The sequence below is a fragment of the Choloepus didactylus genome, chromosome 18 (assembly GCF_015220235.1).
Source record: "Choloepus didactylus isolate mChoDid1 chromosome 18, mChoDid1.pri, whole genome shotgun sequence".
NCBI lineage: Eukaryota > Metazoa > Chordata > Mammalia > Pilosa > Megalonychidae > Choloepus > Choloepus didactylus.
In genome coordinates this window covers 960,573-980,870 of record NC_051324.1, presented here as the reverse complement: position 1 = coordinate 980,870, position 20,298 = coordinate 960,573, and the positions used below count along the sequence as shown (strand labels likewise).

Genomic DNA, 20,298 nt, shown 5'->3' with positions numbered 1-20,298 from the left:
TTGGAGCACGGCCTCCTGCACCCTGGCAGAGGGGGACGTGTCACCCGGGGGGTGGTCGGGTGACGCTGGGGCGAGGGCCCTGGAGAGGTGACCCTGGGGGGCCGCCGGGAGGGGCAGGCTGAGCGCCCGGGTCCCCGGCTGTGTCATGCCAGTTCACAGGCCGGCCCCCTATTTTCTGGATGAACCGTGAGGGCGTGCTTTCCTCAGAGCCGTCTCTGTCATAGGGAATAGCACAGTTAGCTGCACCTCCAGGCTCCGATGCTGACATCCGGGGACTCCGCTGACCCGAACTGACCCCCAGAGGCAGTGGGGCGGCGGGTGCTTGGAGGCCGGGCCCCACACTGTCACCCCTTCCTTGGGTTGGTCCTGAGCACCCCAGAGGCCACGCTCCTCCCGGGGCACAGTGGAAGGCGCGGCCGCGGGGGCCCGTGCGAGTCCCTGCCCTGTCCGAGAGCCCCGTGTCCAGGGACAGGCCACCCCATCTCTCTACGCTCCGTGTCCTCGCCTGGGAAGCAGAGCCCCAGGAAGCAAAGCTCACTGCCCCTGTCTCCCGAGCACCCCCGGTCGAGGGCGGGCGTTTCCAGCCTGGAGAGAGGCCCCTGCAGCCGGTGGGAGCTGGGCCGCTGTGGCCCCTGGGGTTGGCCCCCCGGTGGTGTCTGGGCTCCCCCACACCCCCGCTGCCAGGCTGCTCCCCAGGGCGTCCTGGGAGACTCGCAGGGGGCCAGGCCTCCCCGGAGGGAACTGGAGCGGACGGCTCGTCTGCACCCGCCCCCAGGAGGGTGTCAGCAGCGGCTGAGAGGCGGTGGGGGGTGGGGGCTCCCCCAGGAGAGCACGACGGTGAGGCGGAGGGAGGGAGAGGCCGTGTCCCCCGGCAGGTGGCTGAGGACGCCCCAGCCTGCTCCTTGCGGGGGCTCAGGCAGAGTTAGGCCCAGTGCCAGGCAGTGGGGGGCTCAAGCTCCCGTCCACGGGTGAGACCATGCCCGGGGTGAGGCACGTCCCGGCCGGCTGCCCTCCGGAGGGTGCCTGGGGAGGGGAGAGGCAGGAGCAGCCCGACTTAGGCCCCCCACACCCCCACTCTTTCTGACCCACCCTCCCCCTTCCGGCCCCGACCCCCAGCCGCTGGCCTCTGCTCTCTCGTGGGGCCTGACACTGGGCACATGCCCACCTCCCCACTGCGGCCCCGACTCGGGGGTGACGTGCAGGATGTGCTCTGTTCACGAGCCGCCCAGGTGGGGGTCGGTCGAGGCCTTTCCTTCCACCAGCCCCCAGCCCCAGCCCCCAGCCCCGGCCCCCGGCCCCCGGCTGCTCCCCGTCCCGCCGTCCATTCCCAAAGCCCCTCATGGCCCCGCTCAGCAGCGACCCCCACCCTCCCCCAGCCCCCAGAGCCTCTCACATCCTTTCCATCGCTACGGGTTCATATATTCTGGATATTTCATCTAAGTGGACTCAGACAAACGTTTGTCCTTTTGTGTCTGGCTTCTTTCCTTCAGCATGATGTTTTCAGGGTTCGTCCTTGTCACACGTATCAGGACCTCGTTCCTTCTCAGGGCTCAGAAATGCTCCGTCGTGCGTGTGAACCTCACCCTGTGGATCTGCCATCTGGGGGGACACTGGGCGGCTTCCACCCTTGGGCGACTGTGAACGCGGGTGAGCACGTGTCTGCTCGAGTCCCTGCCTTCACCCCTGGGAACGGGCCCGGGAGTGGGCTCGCCGGGTGCCGTGGCAGTTCTGTGTTAAGCTTTAGGGAACCGCCAGCTTCTCCCACAGCAGCGGCACCATGTTACCCCCCAGCCCCCACCCCAGCAGTGCTCGAGGCCCTCACTCACTTCCACGCTACACCCCGTTCCGTTTGTCAGTTTACCCGCGGGGGCATCTGGGCTGGTCCCGCTCTGCCAGCTGAGTCCTCGTCCCCCACTCTAAGGAGGGGATGGAGCCGCTTGGCAGCAACCTCGTGAGGAGGGTCAGAAAACACAGCAAGACTCACGCTGCGCGGCCGCTTCGGCAGAGGGTGTGGTGGTTCTTGGAACATTGGAGACACACTTGCCAGGCAAGCCAGCCGTCCGCTCTCGGAGGTCACGCAGGAGAAATGGAAACTCGAAGGATCACACGAAAACCGGTAAGTGGATTTTCACTGCAGCTGTATTCGCAGTTGCAAAAACCTGTGAGCAACCCATGAGCCCATCACCAGACGAACAGCTCCGCAGAAGGGGTGCAGCCTACGATAGGGTACTCTCCTCACGGAGAGGAACGCTGTCCTGCAGCACCCTGCCGCCCGGGGAGCCAGGAAGACGTCAGCCGCGTGGAAGAGCCAGGCACCGAGGGCCACGGGCCGTGCGAGTCCGTTCATGTGTCAGTCGGGAACAGGCAAAACCACCAGCTCGGACGTCAGATCAGTGGTCGTTGGAGCCGGGGCTGCGGGCAGGGGGCCCGAGGGAACCTTCCAGACTGAAAACATCGCAGTGGCCGTGTGCGTTTGTCAGAACTCACTGAGTCATACATTAGAAAGGGGGAATTTTTTTTGTACGTGAAATTTACCTCAATAAACCTGACCTAAAAAAAAAATAATGCTTTTCAAAGTTCCCCCTTCCAAAATAAACCAGTCTTTTCTTCAGAAAAAAATAAATAAAAGCCAGCTCAGAGTAGCTGCTTGTAATAAAACGATGCACCAATGGTCTCTCTCTCTCGAGCCTCCCCAGCCCATAGCCTCCATGAAAGGGCCCTGGAGACCCAACCCTCAGCTGCTCCTGGAAACCCGGCGTCCGGATCCCTTCACATTTCCTTTCCGAGGCAGCCGAAGGCCGTCTAAATATTGACCCAAGGAGGCCAGCAGCGCTTTGCACTGTATTTGGTTAACAGTGGGCGAGTCACGCCTGGGCTATTTTTCCCGGTGGGCCTTGTTTTATTTAAAATTAAAAACAAAAGTCCTGGTCCTGCAAAGCCATGAGTGAATCAAACAGGCTAAATGCGGCCGGAAAGCCAACGTGGCGGAGTGGAGCCCGGGGCCATCGCCCACCAAGCCGCCCCTGGTTTCCCGCGCGGGGAGTTTATTTAATTAGCCCGAGGTCGCGGGTTTCCTCGGCCGGACGCCGTCTGGGGTCTCAGTGGACAGCCCCAGCCCCCCGCCTGGCCGGGGCCCCTCCTCGGAGACAGCCGTCCGTGGGGAGGACCTGGGGGGCTTTCCCCACTCCCACGGCGGTGCTCCCACGAGCACCCCTCCGCCGTCGTGGGAACTGGGGCTCGCGGGGCCTTTCCCGGGCCCGGCCTGGCAGGTCGAGGCACCTCCGGCCAGCGGGGGCTGCAGCCCCTTCGTGGGATCTTCCCGGATCCAAGGGCCGAGCCATGAGGGCAGCTCGTTGGGGTCTCGGGGCTTCCCCGACCCCACCAGCTCCTCTCCCCCTCCCCTTCCAAAGTCAAACACCAGGCACAGAGGAGGCGGCCGCGAGCCGAGGTGACTAACGTGCAGGTGGGCTGTGCCCACAGGGACCCGCTGGGAGGTCACCATGGGCCTCTGTGACCCTCGGTGGCTTCCTGGGCCCTCAGCCGGGGTGGACACAGTGAGGGGCAGGGCACACTGGGCCGAGCTGCGCCAACCCTGCGCTGCCCTCCTGGGACCCGTGGGGTGGCGGGGGCAGGGTCTGCCCTTCCAGGAGGTCCCAGCAGCCGTGACCTCTGACCCAGGAGCCTTGACCTCCGTGGCTGGACCCCTGTCCCTGGAGGGGTGCCAGCCTCCGAGGAGCCAGGGGCCAGGACGGGAGGGGGCTTGGTCGGGGGGTCCCGGGAGCTGGGCAGCAGCGGTGCTGAGCTGCGGGCGGGTCTCTGAGGGCCATGGCCAGATCTGTCCACGGGGGTTTAGAGACCCTCGTCTGGAAGTTCTGAGGGTCCTGAAAAGGAGTTGTCCTCATCGGCCAGTCCTGAATCTCTCTGTTCGGCCCCCTTATCTGCACACCTCTCGGTGGCGCGCATGGCAGACGCAAGGCCCGTGCTGTCTGCGGGGACGGGGTGGGGGACCTACAACCCTCCCTATTGCTGACAGGGCGGCGCAGGAATGAGACACGGACACAAAGCTAAGAATTAAGGGAGCAGGGGGCCCACTTGCATCTCGTGCTAAGTGGACGACAATGCAGCCTTGCTCCAGCTAGTTATTTCAGAAGATCAGGTGTATATGCTAAAGGTGCTCAGGTGGGGGAGAGCCCATCAGGTGTATCCAATCTAGGTTTAAGATAATGGTAGTCACAAGACACACATCTTTACAGGGCGGGCCTGCATGGCATCTGTGCAGGCCTGGGGCTCAGCGTTCCAAGCCACCACCCCAGATATGCCTCAGGCAACACGGAAGACTCAGTTTCCCCACACCTCCCCACTTTGGAAACAGTTTTTTTTTTCACTAAAGAAGGAATTACAAGGGAAACAGAAAATACTTAGAGGCAAATGAAAGCAAAGACACACCACGCTCAAGCTTACGGGATGTGGTGAAGGCAAGGCTCCGAGGGGAATTTGTAGCTATGAATGCCTGTGTTAAAAAAGAAGAAAGAGCTCAAGTTTACAACCTAACTTTGCATCTTGAGAAACTAGAAAAAAAAGAGCAAAGTAAACCCAAAGTTAGCAGACGAAATGATGTAAGATTGGAATGGAAATAAATGAAATAGAGAATAAAAAAACAATTGAGAGAATACAACAAAAAGTTGGTTTTTTGAAATAAATCAATAAAATGGACAAACCTGTAGCTAGACTGACAAGGAGAGAAGAAACTAAAATCGGAAAGGAAAATAGTGGTATCACTAAAAAGGGTTATAAGAGAATATTATGAACAGCTGTAAACCAACAAACCAGATAGTCTAGAAGAAATGGAAAAATCAATGTAGAAATACATCAGCTACCCAAATTGACTAAAGAATGAATAGAAAACATCAGTGTGCTGGTTTGTCTATATTATGTCCCCCATGAAAAGCTATGTTCTTTGAGGCAACCTTGTGGGGGCAGATTGATCTTTTGGATTAGAGTGTGACCTTTTGATTAGAAGTTTCCATGGAGATGTGACCCACCCAACTGTAGGTGATAACTCTGATTAGATTATTGCCATGGAGGTGTGGCCCCACCCGTTCAGCATGGATCTTGATTGGTTACTGGAGTCATTTAAAAAGAGCCACGCAGGCCCAGACGCATGCCGCAGCTGAGGGGCACAGTTTGAAGACGGCCATTGGGAGCTGACACTGACACTTTGGAGAAAGCCATTTTGAAACGCAATCTGGGAGCAAGCAGACACCAGCCACGTGCCTTCCCAGCTAACAGAGGTTTTCCAGATGCCATTGGCCATCCTCTGGTGAAGGCACCCGATTGCTGATGTGTTACCTTGGATACTTTATGGCCCTAAGACTGTAACTGTGTAACCGAATAAACCCCCTTTATAAAAGCCAATCCATCTCTGGTATTTTGCATCCCGGCAGCATTAGCAAACCGGAACACTCAACAACCTAGAACAAGTACAGAGATTAAATTGGTAATCAAAACCTTCCACCAAAGATAAGTCCAGGACCAGAAGACTTCATCGGGGAATTCTACCAAACATTTACAGAAGAATTAATACCAACCCTTCTCAATCTCTTCCAAAGAATTCAAGAGGGACCACTTTCTAATTCATTCTACGAGGCCGGCATTACTCTGATACCAAAGCCTGGTAAAAACATCACAAGAAAAGGGAATTATCGACCAATTTCCCTTATGAACATAGATACAAAATCCTTAAAAAAAAAACACTAGCAAACTGATCCCAAAGGTGTATTAAAAAGATTACACACCGTGACCAAGTGGGGTTCATCCCAGGAAGGCTGGGGTGGTTCAACATGGGAAAAAATCAGTCTGTTAAGACACTACATGAATAGAATGAAGGGAAAAACAACATGGTTATCCCAGTAGATGCTGAAAAGTCATTCAGCAAAACCAAGCATCATTCCTTGAAACAAACAAACAAACAAAAACACTCAGAGAAGTAGGAATAGAAGGAAATTTTCTCAACATAGTAAAGGCCATTTATGAAAAAACGGTGAGAGACCAAAAACTTCCTCCTCAGATCAGGAACGAGACAAGGGCACCTGCTGTCACCTACTGTTCAAGATGGTACGAGAAGCTCTTGCCGGAGCAATTAGGCAAGAAAAAGAAATAAAAGGAATCAAAACTGTAATGGAAGAAATAAAACGACCTCTCTTTGCAGACATGATCTTATATAGAAAATCCAGAGGAATCCACAGTAAAACTATTATATTAGAGCTAATAAAATAATTCAGCAAAGTGGCAGGGGACAAGATCAACACACAAAGAACAAATGTATTATAACAAACATAATCACACCAATGCAAGGTGTTAAAAATAGGTGACGAGTGGGAACGGTATTTTATGCGTGATTTTTCTGTAAACCTGCAACTTCTCTAATTAAAAAAAATGAAACAAAAAACACAATTGTATGTCTATGTACTACAGTGAACAATCTGCAGTGGAAATTAAGAAAACCAATTCCATTTACAATAGCATCTAAAAGAATAAAATATCTAGGACAAATTTAACTAAGGATACAGAAGACTTCTATACTGAAAACTACAAAATGCTGCTGAAAGAAATTAAAGAAATTAAATAAATGGCAAAACATCCCATGTTCATGGATTGGAAGAGTTAACGTTGTCAATATGCCAATATTACCCAAAGTGATATACAAATTCAATGCAATCCCTGTTAAAATTCCAGCAGCCCTTTTGCAGAAAGGGGAAAACCAATCCCCAAATTCAAGTGGAACTGCAAGGGGCCGCTAATAGCCTAAACAATATTGAAAAACAAGAACAGGGCTGGAGGAGTCATTGTCCCAATTTGAAATTGTAATAGAAAGTGATGGTAATCAGAACAGTGTGGTACTGGCACAAAGGTAGACAAATAGAGCAGTGGACTGGAAAAGTCCAGAAAGAGACCCACACAGGAGCTAAGGTGTGTGCTGTGGGGAAAGAATAGTCTCTTCAACAAATGATGCTGGGAAAACTTGATATCCACATGCAAAAGAAGGAAGTTAGACCCCTACCTCACACCACATACAAAAATCAGTTCAAAATGGATCAAAGACCTAAAAACAAGAGCTAAAACTATAAAGTGCTTAGAAGATAGCATAGGGGCAAATCTTCATGACATGGGGTTTGGCAATGGATTCTCAGATATTATACCAAAAATATCAGCACCAAAAGAAGCAATAGATAAATTTGATTTCATTGAAATTTTAAAATCCTGTGCATCCAAGGGAATTACCAAGAAAGTGGAAAACCTTACAGAATGCAAGAAAATAGTCTCAGACCATATATCATATAAGGGTTTGCTATCCAGAATGTAAAAAGAACTGCTACAACTCAATTAAAAAAAAAAAGGCAGAGGACTTGAATAGACATTCCTCCAAAGAAGATATACAAATGGCCAATAAATACATGAAAAGATGCTCAATGTCATTAGCTGTTAGGGAAATGCAGATTAAACCTGCAATGAGATACCAAATTCACCCTCACTAGGATGGCTGCTACTAAAGCAAAAATGGAAAATAGCAAATGTTGGAGAGGATGCAGAGGAACTGGAACTTAGTACACTGTTGGTGGGGATGTAAAATGGTGCAGCCACTGTGCAAAGCAACATGGTGGCTCCTCAAAAAGTTAACTATAGAATTATCACATGACCCGGCAATCCCACCCCTAGATGGTGAAGACAGGGTTGCAAACAGGTGCTTGTACACCAGTGACTACAGCAGCACTGTTCACAATTGCCACAATATGGAAACAACCCACGTGTCCATCAACAAGCGAATGGATAAACAAAACGTGGTACATATGCGATGGAATACCATTGGGCCATAAGAAAAAGATGACGTTCTGGGACGGGCTGCAACATGGAAAAACCTTGAAAACAGTATGCTCAGTGAAATAAGCAAGGCCCACAAGCGCAAAAAAGTGTATGATGTCACTTACAGGAGATGAGTAGATACAGCCATTTGCAGAGATAGAAAGCAGATTAGGGGTCACTGGCAAGCAGGAGATGGGGATGATGTTTGCAAAGTGTTTTTTTTGTTTTTGTTTTAAAGGGTTTGCAAACGCCCCTTCACTGCCCTGTGTGGTTCTGCTGACCTGTCAGCTGCAGTCGGGGCATATTTGGGCTCGGGGTGTATTTGGGCTCGGGGTGGTCCTGGGATAAAAGCAGGGCCAGTCGGGGTGGGTGTGTGGATTCTGGGAAGGAAGAAATAAAGAGGAAAGCAAGGAGGGCCCCAGGCCAGCGGGAGCTCAGTGGGTGCACAGGCTGCTGGGAAAGAGAGAAAACAAACAAAACCCATCAGAATCACGTGCTGGTATCCTAGCAGCCTCCAAAGGGATCGATGGTGTGTGTGCGTGCACTCGCACGCATTTATTGGACAGACTTCAACTCCTTGTATGCATTTTTGTTGCTCAAAGTGAACCTTTTTAGCCAGATTTCCGCTGTGGTCACAGTTCCATTCTCATGCTCACCCTCTTGATTTTTGCATCTCTTTCTCCTTGTCGGAAGACTGGCACCTCGGTATAGGAGCAGAATTATGTAATTTCTATACGATTTGAAATCAACAATGCCTGTAGGATTGTGAGCAATCAGATGAGGCCTATTTTATTGGTAACAACAGGCTTAAAATTTCTTTCTGGTTCTTTCTGTCCCTAGGCTGTGCCACACCAGGGAAGATTTAGTCAAAAGATGACCATGTTTTCAAATCTCTTGTAAAAATTCTTGGGACTTTACCAGTAGGCTGAGACAGGTTCCTTTCTTTGGTTTTTGGGCTTTTAGTGATTCCTGGGGGCTCCTCTCACCTGTGCCAGACGTTGGCATAATCACTGACGTTCATAAACTTCTCCCCTCCGACCCCCCGCGGCCCTCACCTCTCCTGTCCCCAGTGGTTCTTGTGAGCCTTTGGCTCAGGTTTCCACTGATTCTGTTTGAAAATGTGAGTAAATGTCTGCACGGGAATGCCCCTCCCCTTGTCTCACACAACAGTGGGGTGCACGTCCCCTTTTTTTATCTCACTGTGTCCTGAGCTGACCCCAGGGTGGAGAATCCCGTCCTCGGTTTACAGCTGTGTGTCCCACCGGGCCTGGGAGAGGGGGAGCTGAGGAGGGGCCAGGGGACGCACAGCCATCGTGGCGTCCTTTTGTGGCCAGGCGGGGAAAGGGCCGGATTTGCGAAACAGCCCGTTGAGCGGGCCGGACGGCGGCCTGGGCCGGTGCCCAGTGGGGGAGCGGGTCTGGCCCCTCACCCCATCACCCCGGGGACACCGCTTCCACCGCGGGCTTTCTCCGTCCACGTCACAGCCAGGCCTGCCCCCGCCTCTCGACTGCCACCCACTTTCCCACACCCAAACGCAAACAACCCCCACCCCAGCCTGCGCTCATGAACACTTGTGCATTCACACAACGCTGTGTGTGTTATTACCCCCTTTGCAGGTGGGGAGACCAAGGCAGGGGGCACATAGCCTGCGTCACAGGTAAGTGGAGGAGCCGGTGGCGGCACCAGAACCCAGAGAGCCACCCGGACTTTTAGCCAACGGTTAATCATTAATGGATGCGAAGGGGCCCCTGACTCCCTTCAAAGGAGCATTTGAAAGCTCCACCCTCGGCAGCCCTCACCTCAGGGAGAAGGAGGAGACCGAGAGGCAGTCAGGGGCACGTCTCCAGAACAGGGTCTGGTCCCAACGAGGCGGCCCGTCGGCTTTCCTGGCCTCATCATGGGCTCTCAGTGTCCCCTCCCAGGCCCTGCTTTAGTCCCCTGGGTAATAAGTGGTAGGAGTTAGCACATGGTCTAGTTTGCTAATGCTGCCGGAATGCAAAACACCAGAGATGGATTGGCTTTTATAAAAGGGGTTTATTTTGTTACCCAGTTATAGTCTTAAGGCCATAAAGTGTCCATCAATAAAGGATACTTTCACTGGAGGATGGCCAATGGTGTCCAGAAAACCTCTGTTAGCTGGGAAGGCACGTGGCTGGTGTCTGCTCCAAAGTTCTGGTTTCAAAATGGCTTTCTCCCAGGACATTCCTCTCTAGGCTGCAGTTCCTCAAAATGTCACTCTTAGTTGCACTTGGGGCGTTTGTCCTCTTTTAGCTTCTCTGGAGTAAGAGTCTGTTTTCAATAGCTGTCTTCAAAGTCTCTCTCATCTGTAGCTCCTCTCTCAGTTCCAGTGCGTTCTTCAGTGTCCCTCTTGGCTGTAGCTCCTCTTCAAAATGTCACTCTCAGCTGCACTGAGTTCCTTCTGTTTGTCAGCTCATTTATATGCACCAGTGATTTAATTTAGACCCAGCCTGAGTGGGCGGGCCACACCTCCATGGAAATTATCCAGTCAGAGTCATCACCCACAGTTGGGTGGGGCACATCTCCATGGAAACACTCAAAGAATTACAATCTAATCAACACTGACACTTCTGCCCACACAAGACTACATCAAAGATAATAACGTTTTGGGGGACATAATACATTCAAACCGGCACAGGGGGCCTGGAGCCAGACCACCAGCGGGGCCTACTGCAGCCCCTCGCTCCGCTGATGGCTGTGGGAAAGGTGGGTTCACGTGGGACATGAGCCTGGAGGCCGACAGCCCGGCTGTGGCCCTGACGGAGGTCGGAGGTCACGGGCCCCCAGACCCGCACATCGTGGGGGCTGGGGGAGGACGGGGACGCGCCCCTTCCACCCTGGGGCCACGTGCCACAGGGTCAGCGCTGTTCAGCCAGAGGCAGGTGGAGCCCTGCTCTCCGGTTTCCTGTGTGCGTGTGTGCGTGCATTCAGGTTCCAGGGCCCAGAGGACCGGCCACCCCGACTTAGAGCCCGGCCGCCCTGACCCCCAGCCCCTGCCCCAGCGTCCCCAGCTGCATATTCGCCCTCTGCATCATCCCTCCTCCCTCCCTCCTGCGTCCCCCCCGCCCCATGCAGCCAGCGGGTGCCCTCGGTGCCTGTGGGGACAGCTGCAGTGGGAGCCCAGACGGGGGCCGGAGCCTGGATGTGGGGGGCCGGGGTGTCCGTGAGAGCCGTCGGTTCCCGTCCACCACTGTTAGCTGCTGGATATGGAGGCTCTAGATATGATTTGTTTGGAAAAAATAAATGAAAAGCTTCTGTGGCTGAAACATGAAAGTTTGGCCGTTCGTGCCCCCGGGAGGGCGCGGGGACAGCAGAGCTTGGGGTGGGCTGGGCTGCTGTCCCGGGCTTGCCCCCGAGGGTCCCTCCGCCCCGACAGGGCGAGCGTGTCCCGTCCTCGGGCTCCTGGGGGCTCTTCCTGCCGCTCCCGCGGGGCCTCCTCCCGCCTCTGCCGCCTTTCAGGGCCGTGTCCGTGTCCGTGGGACCCTGCGGCCCCGGGAAGGCCCGAGGGTCGGGGGTCGTGAGCCCCTTGGCGTCCTGGGGCTGGAGGGGCTGATCCGAGGGGCCCAGCCAGGAGACGGCACCCGCCCGGCCTCGGCGCCCCGACTTGGCGCCCGCTCCTTCCTCCGCGCTGGGGCCGCAGTGCCCGGACCAGCGCCTCTGACGTCGCCTCCGCTCTCTCCGCCTCGCAGGTGGCCAGATGGGAGCAGAGGACGCGCCGGCTGAGCAGGGCCTTCGGCTCGCCCTACCTGGCCTGCTACACCCTGGGCGGCGCCATCCTGCTCCTCAACGCCCTGCGCTCGCACTGGTAAGCCGCGGGGACCCCGGAGGACCCCTGCCCGGCCGCACCCGCCGTGGAGTCCGTGTCCACTGTCAGATCCCACCGGGCAGCTGTGGCGGAGTGGGGCTGGGGTGGTGGGGGTCCCCGAGGTGTGTGAGCCCCCTTCCCCTGTGGGCCATGTGGGGTGGGGCGGCCACGGCACCCGCCGTCCCCAGGCCTCGCCCGTTCACAGCCGCCCAACGGCTCTGGAGCCCCCACCCCTACCCTGCGCCCAGGACGTGCCAAGGCAGGAGGCCTCTGCCCGGGGGTCCCGGCTGCTGCAGCAAATACCCCCCGGGGTGGGGGCGGCCGTGCCAACGGGAGCTCCGAGGCCAGAGGTCCCAGGGCAGGGCAGGTTTGCCGCCTCCGGGGGGTCCTCGGCCGCCGCGCTGCCTCCCGGGTGGCCACTCCCCTCCCTGAGCCTGCCCTCCCCGTTTCCCGGCTCCCGGCTCCCCTGCCCCAGAGCCCCGGGACGAGGGCCACCCTCATTCAGCCGCATCTAGATAGGGCCTTAGAGGACCCGGTTCACGGGCGCGTCCACACCGTGGCTGTCAGTGGGCGCTCAGGGCTGTGCAGGGTGGGGGCGACCCAGGATGGGCCTCAGGCCGCACGGGGCAGCAGAGTGGGGGGCTGGGGAGATCCTCGGGGACGCATCCAGGGCCCCGGGCGGTTTGCCTGGAGGGGCGGGCAGGGTGCTGGGGCACAGGTGGTGCCACTGCGGGTGTCCTCAGTTTCCTTCTCTGGAGGATGGGGCCGTGACCGTGCGCGTCCGGGGTCGCTCCTTGCAGAATGCTGAGAAGGGCACTAAGTGTCAGCCGCCATCACCGTCCTCACCCTCGGAGGGAGTGTGGCCGCCAGGGCATCTGCTCCTGGGGCACCACGTTGGCGATGCGGCTGAGGATCGAGTGGCTTCTGGGCTTGTGGGTTTGGGATGTTGTGGTGACACCGGTGATACCACCTGCAGCTTCTCACGGATGGGCTCCCCCCCCTCTTCCCTCCAGACCCGCAGCTGTCCTGGCCGGGCCTGCCCTGGGTGTGCCGAGCCTCAGTTTCCCTTGGGAGAGGGTCTCTGCCCACACTTGGGATCGGAGACGGCGATTGGTGCCGTGCCCGCTGCCCCGCACACCCAGACCCTCCCCCGGCCGCATTTTGTTTGACGCTGAGACGAGCCCGCTCCTGGCTGCACTGTGGCACGTGTGACACCAAATCTGCCGTTTCACCTGTGTGAGATGCACGATTCAATGGCGTTTACTGCATTTCACGTCGTGCAACCACCGCCTCTCAGCTTCCAGACATTTCCCTCACCCTCAGAAGGAGACCCCACCCCCGTTGGCAGTTCCCCTCCAGTCCCCCAGCCCCTGGCAGCCACAGTCTGCCCTCCAAGCCCGTGGACTTGCTGGGTGTGGACACGTTGGTGTCTGAGGACACGGGACACGGGCACGAGGCCAGCCCAGCCGTGGCGATGGTGGTCATGGAGGCGAGTGGGCCGCGGTGCTCTGCACCCAGGAGCTGGCCGGGGAGGCGCGGCCTGTGGCCGGGGCAGCTCCTTACCCAGACAGAGGCCCCCGAGCTGAGCCGGAGGCCCGACAGGCAGCTGGCACGGACCTGCGTGCTTGCGGGCAGCTGTCGACCCTCCTTCCCCTCGGCCACCCCCTGCCCAGCCCCTCTCTGGAGCCTGCTGGGGCTCCCCCCGCCCCGGCCTCCTTCCAAGTAGGGGGGCTGCCATGAAGGCTCGAGGACACTCGGCCGGGTCAGTCGGACAGTTCCCGAGCCTCGGGAGGTGCACGGCCACAGCACCGGCGGCTGATAGACCCCTGGCTCCTCCAGGGACCCCTCCATCAGACCCTCAGGTGCCCACATCTTCTAGAAGCTCTGTCCTGGGCGCTGGGAGGCTTGTCCTCGGCTGGAGGCTGGAGGTGGCCAAGAAGGCAGAGGAAGAGCCGTGATCTGGTCGGACCTGCAGGCCCTGGTGGGGGCAGCCCCGGCCATGGGGGCCCCTGGTGCTGAGGCCCAAGGGGCCGAGCTGACTCCTCCGAGGCCTGGGGACATGGGGGCTTCTCCGTGTGCCTGCTCCAGTCCTTACGTATTTGTTGTAATGTGTGGACACCAACTTCGCGGGCAGCGTGGCTTGGGGGCTGAGGTTTGCAGAGCGGGGAGCCTGTGGACGTGGGGGCCGGGCAGGGTGCTGAGGGGTCCCCCGTCCTCGAGGCAGTGCTGCCCCTGCCCGCTGCACCCCAGGCTTCTGGGATCTCAGGGCAGCTGGTGACCGAAAGCTGATGGCCTTGTTTTAAAAATAGAGCCTGAGAAACGCATCCCGGTCCCCGTGCGTGTCCAAGGGAAATCAGCCCCCATCACTTCATCCTGTCGCCAAGCTCATGGCCCGAGGAGCCCCCATCCCTGCCGCATCTGACGTGCGGAGTGGACCGTGCTTTCCGGGCTAACGCGGAGCCGGCGCGGCCAGCGGCCCTAATTGGGCAGGCGCCGGGTTCCATACACCAGGCCCCGTGGGCACAAGGCGCCACCGGCTGTGCCAGGGGGCGCGGGAGGGGGCTCCTGCCTGTGTGCCGTGGGTGGGTCCCAGCGAGTGGGCCCGGCAGAGAGGCATGGGGGAGTTCGGGGGGTCAGCCTATGGGGGGGCACTCGGGGTTCAGACCACATGGGGGAGAGCTCCCCCTTTGAACCTTCTTCTCCCCACTCGGAAAAGCAATGGAAAAGGAGGTGGACCAGCTGGTCTCCGGAGGATTTTCCAGCTGGACTCTCGAGTTTCCGGCATCTTCTACTCATCACCCATGAGCTCATAGTGACCAAGGCCTGCCCAGCCCTGTCCATCGTCTGGGCCCTGTGCATGGGACAGAGGGAGAGTGGGAGCCACAGAAGGTGCTTGAGGAGGAGAGGCTCTCCATGGGGAGGCCCCTGCCACAGACCCAGCCAAGCCGGGGCCAGGCGGGGTGTGGGCTGGACGGGGCAGGGAGAGGGCTGGGGCTCGACCCGGGGCTTTGGACCCTGGGTGTGTGGGGAGGGGAACCCGTTGAGCCTGGGCTGGACCCACAGACAGGGCACCAGTGGCAGGGAGACGCTGGCTGAGGCCTGGGCTCAAGAGTGGCACCAAGGTCCCCCGGGGTCTTCTCCACGTCCTCCCGGTTGTCCTGCCCGCCCGGGTGTTTTTCCTCCTGAGCCGCCTGGGGCTGGGCCTGGAGCCCCTGTGTGTTTGGCTGCACCTGAGGCCTGGCTCCCCCTCCAAGGTGACCCCAAGACCCTCCTGCATCCCGCCCCAGCCGCCAAGGCCTCGGGAGCCGGCCCCGCTCGTGGGAGGCTCCTTCCTCTCCCCTCCCTGCTGGCTCCCCGCCCCAGGCCAGGGCTGCCTTCTTTCTGGAAATCTCTGCACCTCACCCTCCTGGCTAACGTCTTCCATGAGGTCTCGGCATAAACCCCACGCCCCGTGGCCTCCTGGGCCCTCACTGGCACGCTCGTCCTCCGAGCCCCTGTGGGCACCGCGTGCGTCTTCTTCCCGGCCCAGGTCACGTCTCGTGGCTCTGCTGGCCTCCGTGTGCGGTGGCAGGTGTCAGCCCCCCGAGGAAGGGATCACTGCGACCATCGCAGCCACTGTGCACGGGGACATGGGGTCACGGGGGGTCCCCATCTCCACTTTGGAGATGGGAAGCAGAGGCTCACGGCACCAGAACCCTCCCTGGCTCCCCCACCGTGGGGCCCTTGCAGGCGGCTGAGGTGGGGGCTCGGCCGGGCAGGGGAGCAGGCGCCAGAGCTAACGGTGGGCGGAGGCGGGGGCCACCGGCTGGGAGAGCCTGAGGACCACGCAGTGCTGCACACACGTGCACACACACTCGTGCACACACAGACACAAGCGCACGGGCGGCAGAGTCGGGGGGGCTGGGTGTGGGCAGGTGACCGGTGGCGGGTCTGACGGGCGTCCCAGGCTCGGCCCATGGTGTGCCGGCCGCTGGCTTGTCCGCAGACCTGCTTCCTTCCCCCTGCCCCGCTCCAGGAGGGGGTGAACCTGCTCTGAGCACCCCGTCTGCCAGCACGTGCTACGGGCCGGGAGGCACCTGGGGAAGGACAGACGGTCTCTGTCCTCGGGACCGAAAGTCCAGTTGGAGGGCAAGTTCTGGGGAGGCAGTTCTTAGCTTGACGTAAGAATAACTTTTACAGCACACGTTTACCAGCGGGATGAATGACTAAATGAAGGCGGCGAGTTCCTTCCGCTCGAAAGATCCTGGCAAAGTGACACTTAGCATGGGGGGGGGGGGGATGGACGATGGAGGGATGGACGGATGGGTGGGTGGGTGGGGGGTGAGCTGTCCTGACCGCAGCTCCTGGCGCTGAGGGGGTGCTCAGAGCCCGGGATGGACGAGGTGGCTGCCCCCCCGGGAGACGCTGCTCCCTTCTGCCCGGGCGCCCACACCCGTCCTCCCCTCTGGGTGAGCCCCTCCCCAGGGCCTGGGGCCTCCCTCCCACCCGGGCCCACCACCCTCTGAGCCTCGAGGTCCACTATGTGCCATCGCTGTCACCCCCCTTCGGGCCCCCACTGCCTCGTGAGAGACCTTCAGTGGCTGCACCCCCAAGGGAGCCAGGGCGGGAGGTCCAGGTGTGGGGGGACATAAAGGGCCGCCCCCCATGGAGCCGAAGCAGCAGAGCCAGTCGCGGGCTGCAGGGAGCTGAGCTGGCCGGGAAGCGGGTGCCCACGACCCCGGGAGGCCCCGTGAGGGTCCTGCGTGGGCCCCGACTCGTGCATCGACATTTCCAAGCCCCGCTTCCTGCGCAGTACGAGTCGCCAGTTACACGGATTGGAGTTTGCAAACGGGTAGCCCTTGGGTGGAATTGGGCTGCTGACATGCGGCTTCTGGAATGTTCTTAAGTAATGTCCTGTTTCTAACTCCAGGACATTTCACACCCAGGCCGGGGTCTCTGGCTCCTCTGGTGGCCTGGGCCCCTGCGTCTGCCTCACCTTCCAGCCTGGCCCCAGCAGACACCGGGTGCTCCGGGGGGCGAGGGGCAGGAGGGGGACGGGAGGCCCCCCGCCCCCCTGCAGTGACGCCCGCCCCCGTGTCCCCAGCTTCACGCAGGCCATGCTGCGGCAGCCCCGCATGGAGGCCCTAGACAACGCCGCGGTGCACCGTGCGGGCCTCTCGCTCCTGGGGGTGGGCACCGTGCTGGTGCTGAGCAGCTCCTTCGCCCTGGGCTTCACCGGAACCTTCCTAGGTAAGACCCGCTGGGTCCGGGCCCCTCGCCCCGTGGTCAGCACGGGCTCCGGGCTGGGTGGTCTCTGTCCCTCCTCCTGCTGCCCACCCAGAAGGCCCCTGAGGCCCTGCAGTCCCCAGCGCAGCTCTGGGTGGGCTGAGGGTGGGGGGCAGCACCCCTTCTCCCCGTGCCTGCTGCCTGCGGGTTCGGGGCATCCCAGCCGGGCGCCCATCCCCTGGTGACTTCGGACGCCTGCAAGGGAACCGGGGGACGGCGGCCCAGGGGTGCGGTGGGGCCAGTGGCAAAACCCAGTGGGGGGCGAGGTCCAGGGGCCCAAGGGGGCTGCGCGAGGCGTTGGCCCCTCCTGGGGCGGCGAGGGCAGGGGTGGCCCAGCCGGTCCTCGGGAAGACTCATCCGGAAGCACGGGGCTGGGGGGTGGGGATGGTGGCTAGAGGGGGCTGGAGCCGGCAGCCCCCGGACCCCCTGCCCCACTCCCAGGAGAAGCGGATGGGAGACGCAGCCGGGGTGTGGACACGTGCTCCCCCCGCATGTCGGCTACAAAGGGGGTTTCTGTGCCACTGCTTCCTGCCTCCTGGGAAGAAGGAACCTTCTGGAAGCCCCCGCATCGGTCCCTCAGGCTCCCTGCGCCCTCCGTGCCTGGATAGCGGTGACTGGGCCCCCGGGCTGGGCCCCCGGTTGAGTCCCCCATGGCACCCCGCTGTCAGGCTGGCCGCCCTGTTTTTACCTCAGAGGACGTGCAGTTGTCCTCCCGGGGGACAAACGGGGCTTTCTGGGGAGAGCAGGGCTGGGGGCGGCACCGAGAAACTTTGGGGAGCAGTGATGTGTGCCTGGAGGGTGGGGTGACGCTGCAGTCCCAGGGTGCCCCCAGCCCTGCCGCCTGCTGTGGATGGAGGATGGGGGGAAGAAGGGAGCCCAGAGTGGGTCCCCAGGGGCCCTAGGAGAAAGGGCGGGCTGCCCACAGGGGACCCAGAGGAGGCCGAAGAGGTGTGGGCAGAGCCGCAGACACCCCGAGAGGAGGTGGGGAGCCCCAAGGGCCTGGCCTTGCGGGGAGTGTGGGCAGCTCGTGGAGGCTGCTGCGTCCAGAGGCCCATGGAGGCGGCCAGGGGGCTGCGCTGCAGGGCAGGGAGCTCCAGGGAGGGGCGCGGACGGACGTTTCCAGAACACCCAGAGCCTCCCCAGCAGGGAGTGAGGCCGGGGAGTCGGGGCCACATGGTGCAGCCCTGAGGGTCCCCGAGGACACGCAGGTCCCCAGCTGGCCAGGGGCCTCCTGCCGGGCAGGGCCGCCGTCGCCCGCTGCACCCGCACTGCCACAGACCCCGGGCACCGTCCTGGGTAACGGGGCGGCCGAGTGACCCCCTGTGCCCGCCCCGTCCGCAGGCGATTACTTCGGGATCCTGAAGGAGGAGAGGGTGACCACCTTCCCGTTCAGCGTCCTGGACAACCCCATGTACTGGGGGAGCACGGCCAACTACCTGGGCTGGGCCCTCGTGTGAGTACCGGCCCTGGGGGGCCGGGGGCCGGGAGGGGAGCCCCCGGGAAGGCCGAGCCGTGCAGGCGTCTTTCAGGCTTTCGGAAGTTCCTCGGAAGCTTCCGGTCTGTGACCAAAAGGAAAAAGCAGCCTTGGACGCGGGAGGGTGAATTCCACGCAGCTTTCATGTATCTGAAAGAGTCCTCTTTCGATTGTTTTTCAAACCGTCTAAAAGCCCCTGGGGCTAGAACCGTAGGGCTGGGGCGGCCTTGAGGGACCCCGGGGTCAGCCGCCCCCTCCCACTATTGAGCCTCCCCAGGGTCAGGTCATCAGGGGGCCCCGGGCTTCACAGCAGCGCCCCGCACACCCGCGGCAGGTCGGGTTTGTCCATTTTCCGTGTTAGGTCTCCTTCCACAATTTTTTGTACAAAACGTTCTGCTGCTTTTATTTAACCTTCAAAACCCACCAGCCCGGGTATTACAGCTGCCCCCAGAGACCACAGAGGGTACAGGACGCCAAAGGAATGAATCTCTAATGGTGGAATTTGTCAGTGAGAGGTGCCCCCTGCCCATCCCCCCACTACCCTGTTGGTACCACCGGAAAGCTCCGGACTCAGGGCGGCTGTAGTTTGAGTGTCAAGAGGCTGGAAAGGGAGACGGGGTCCTGGCTGAGCTTCTCGCCTCCAGGCCCAGCCTGAGCCCCGGCCTCGGGGCCTCCCTGCACCCCACCGAGCTGCCCCCACTGCCCCCGCCCCGAGGCACCCCCTCCTCCGGGACCCCCATTCTGGCCCCTGCCCTTGGCCGCTGGTCCCATTACCCGTCACCCTCCCAGATCAGGGTCCCCTCGAGGGTCCGGCTGGGCCGGTGCCCAGGAGTGTGTGGGAGGGCGGGGGCCGGGGCTCCCAGGGACACGACACAGACCGGCGGGGACGGAGCCCCCATCCGGGAGCCCATCAGACACGCGCCATTACCCCGGCTGCAGACGCCGACGGGAGGCCACCCGGCGCCCATCTGTCTCCCACCTGCTTGGCCCCACGGACAGATGGATGGAGGGTGCTGGGCCTCCAGCCCCCGCGAGCCGCCCCTCCCCAGGCGCACAGCCCGGAGCCCCCAGGCCCTGCAGCAGCCAGGCCAGGCCCCGTGCATTGGACCCCCGGCCTGTGCCCCCCATCTGCAGAGGGGGGATCCTCCCCAATCCCAACATGCCGTGGGGTCGTGTTCAAGACCCCCTAACCGGAGGGGCTTCCGAGGCCTCCCTGCGGAGGGGCTGTGGGAGGAGCTGCCTGGGATTCAGCCCCCGGGGCTGGGGGCTGCGGGGGTGAACGTGGCCCCAGTGGTCGGCTGTCCGGGACGCAGCCCCCCAGCTCCCCGCGGGGGCCGGTGACATCAGCGGCGACTCGGCACCAGGGCGGCACGGCAGCCGCTATTTCTGGAAGCAGCGGGCACATGGGCCGTCACCCTCGTGAGCACGGCGGGGTCAGACGCTGGTCACGGCCGAGAGCCTGCGAGGCGCCCGCCCGGCCCCGGGTCCCTGCGAGGGGCGCTGGGTGCTGCCGGGAGCGCCAGGGAGCAGGGGGAGTCAGAAACAGAGCCCCAGCCCAGAGCACGGGGGCCCCCTCCTCCCCAGAGCTCGGCGAGAGGCCGCCCCGGCTTCAGACACCCTGCACCCCTTCCTAGAGAAGTCTTTTGCCAACACCTGAGAGCACTGTCACCGCATGTCCCCTTGAGCAGAAAAGAGCAGACACAGCACTGGGGCTTTCTGAGACCACAGGTCCACAGGCAGTCTTTCCGTCCTCCGTGATTCACCCCACAGACATGCCCAAAGCCTGCTGGGTCCCAAGAGACAGGGGCAGGAGACACCCAAGTCCCGAGGGTGCCCCAGCCTGTCAGGACATCAAATGGGAGGTGTGCGAGAAGAC

At 60.4% G+C, this 20,298-nt stretch overlaps 2 protein-coding genes and 1 long non-coding RNA gene across 6 annotated transcripts in view; all 3 read left to right on the top strand.

The window, feature by feature from the left end:
* PEMT (phosphatidylethanolamine N-methyltransferase) overlaps nucleotides 1-20,298 on the top strand; it is a 57,368-nt gene that overhangs the window by 36,198 nt on the left and 872 nt on the right. For all 3 annotated transcript variants that reach the window (XM_037808602.1, XM_037808603.1, XM_037808600.1), the window contains exons 3-5: nucleotides 11,568-11,683; nucleotides 16,767-16,912; nucleotides 18,290-18,401. In XM_037808602.1, coding sequence (XP_037664530.1) covers nucleotides 11,568-11,683; nucleotides 16,767-16,912; nucleotides 18,290-18,401 — 374 coding nt within the window. The remainder of the gene's footprint in view (nucleotides 1-11,567; nucleotides 11,684-16,766; nucleotides 16,913-18,289; nucleotides 18,402-20,298) is intronic.
* Nucleotides 1,539-2,593, top strand: LOC119513410. 2 transcript variants are annotated; one of them, XM_037808609.1, is made up of 3 exons: nucleotides 1,539-1,647; nucleotides 1,922-2,116; nucleotides 2,262-2,593. In XM_037808609.1, the coding sequence occupies exons 1-3, from the start codon at nucleotides 1,557-1,559 to the stop codon at nucleotides 2,447-2,449; spliced, it is 474 nt and encodes a 157-aa protein (XP_037664537.1). In that variant the 5' UTR covers nucleotides 1,539-1,556; the 3' UTR covers nucleotides 2,450-2,593. The 2 variants fall into 2 exon arrangements, with proteins under 2 accessions (XP_037664537.1, XP_037664536.1); XM_037808608.1 differs by having other exon boundaries at nucleotides 1,922-2,593.
* On the top strand, nucleotides 12,697-15,935 carry LOC119513415. Its single transcript, XR_005212628.1, has 3 exons — nucleotides 12,697-13,835; nucleotides 13,993-14,265; nucleotides 14,400-15,935. It is a non-coding gene; the product is annotated as an uncharacterized LOC119513415 (long non-coding RNA).

Bases quoted from the DNA above. Each gene is read 5' to 3' on its own strand.
- LOC119513410 (XM_037808608.1), top strand. From the start codon at position 1,557: ATGCTCCGTCGTGCGTGTGAACCTCACCCTGTGGATCTGCCATCTGGG. The intron at 1,648-1,921 runs GTGAGCACGTGT...CCCCACTCTAAG, and splicing joins TTGGGCGACTGTGAACGCGG to GAGGGGATGGAGCCGCTTGG.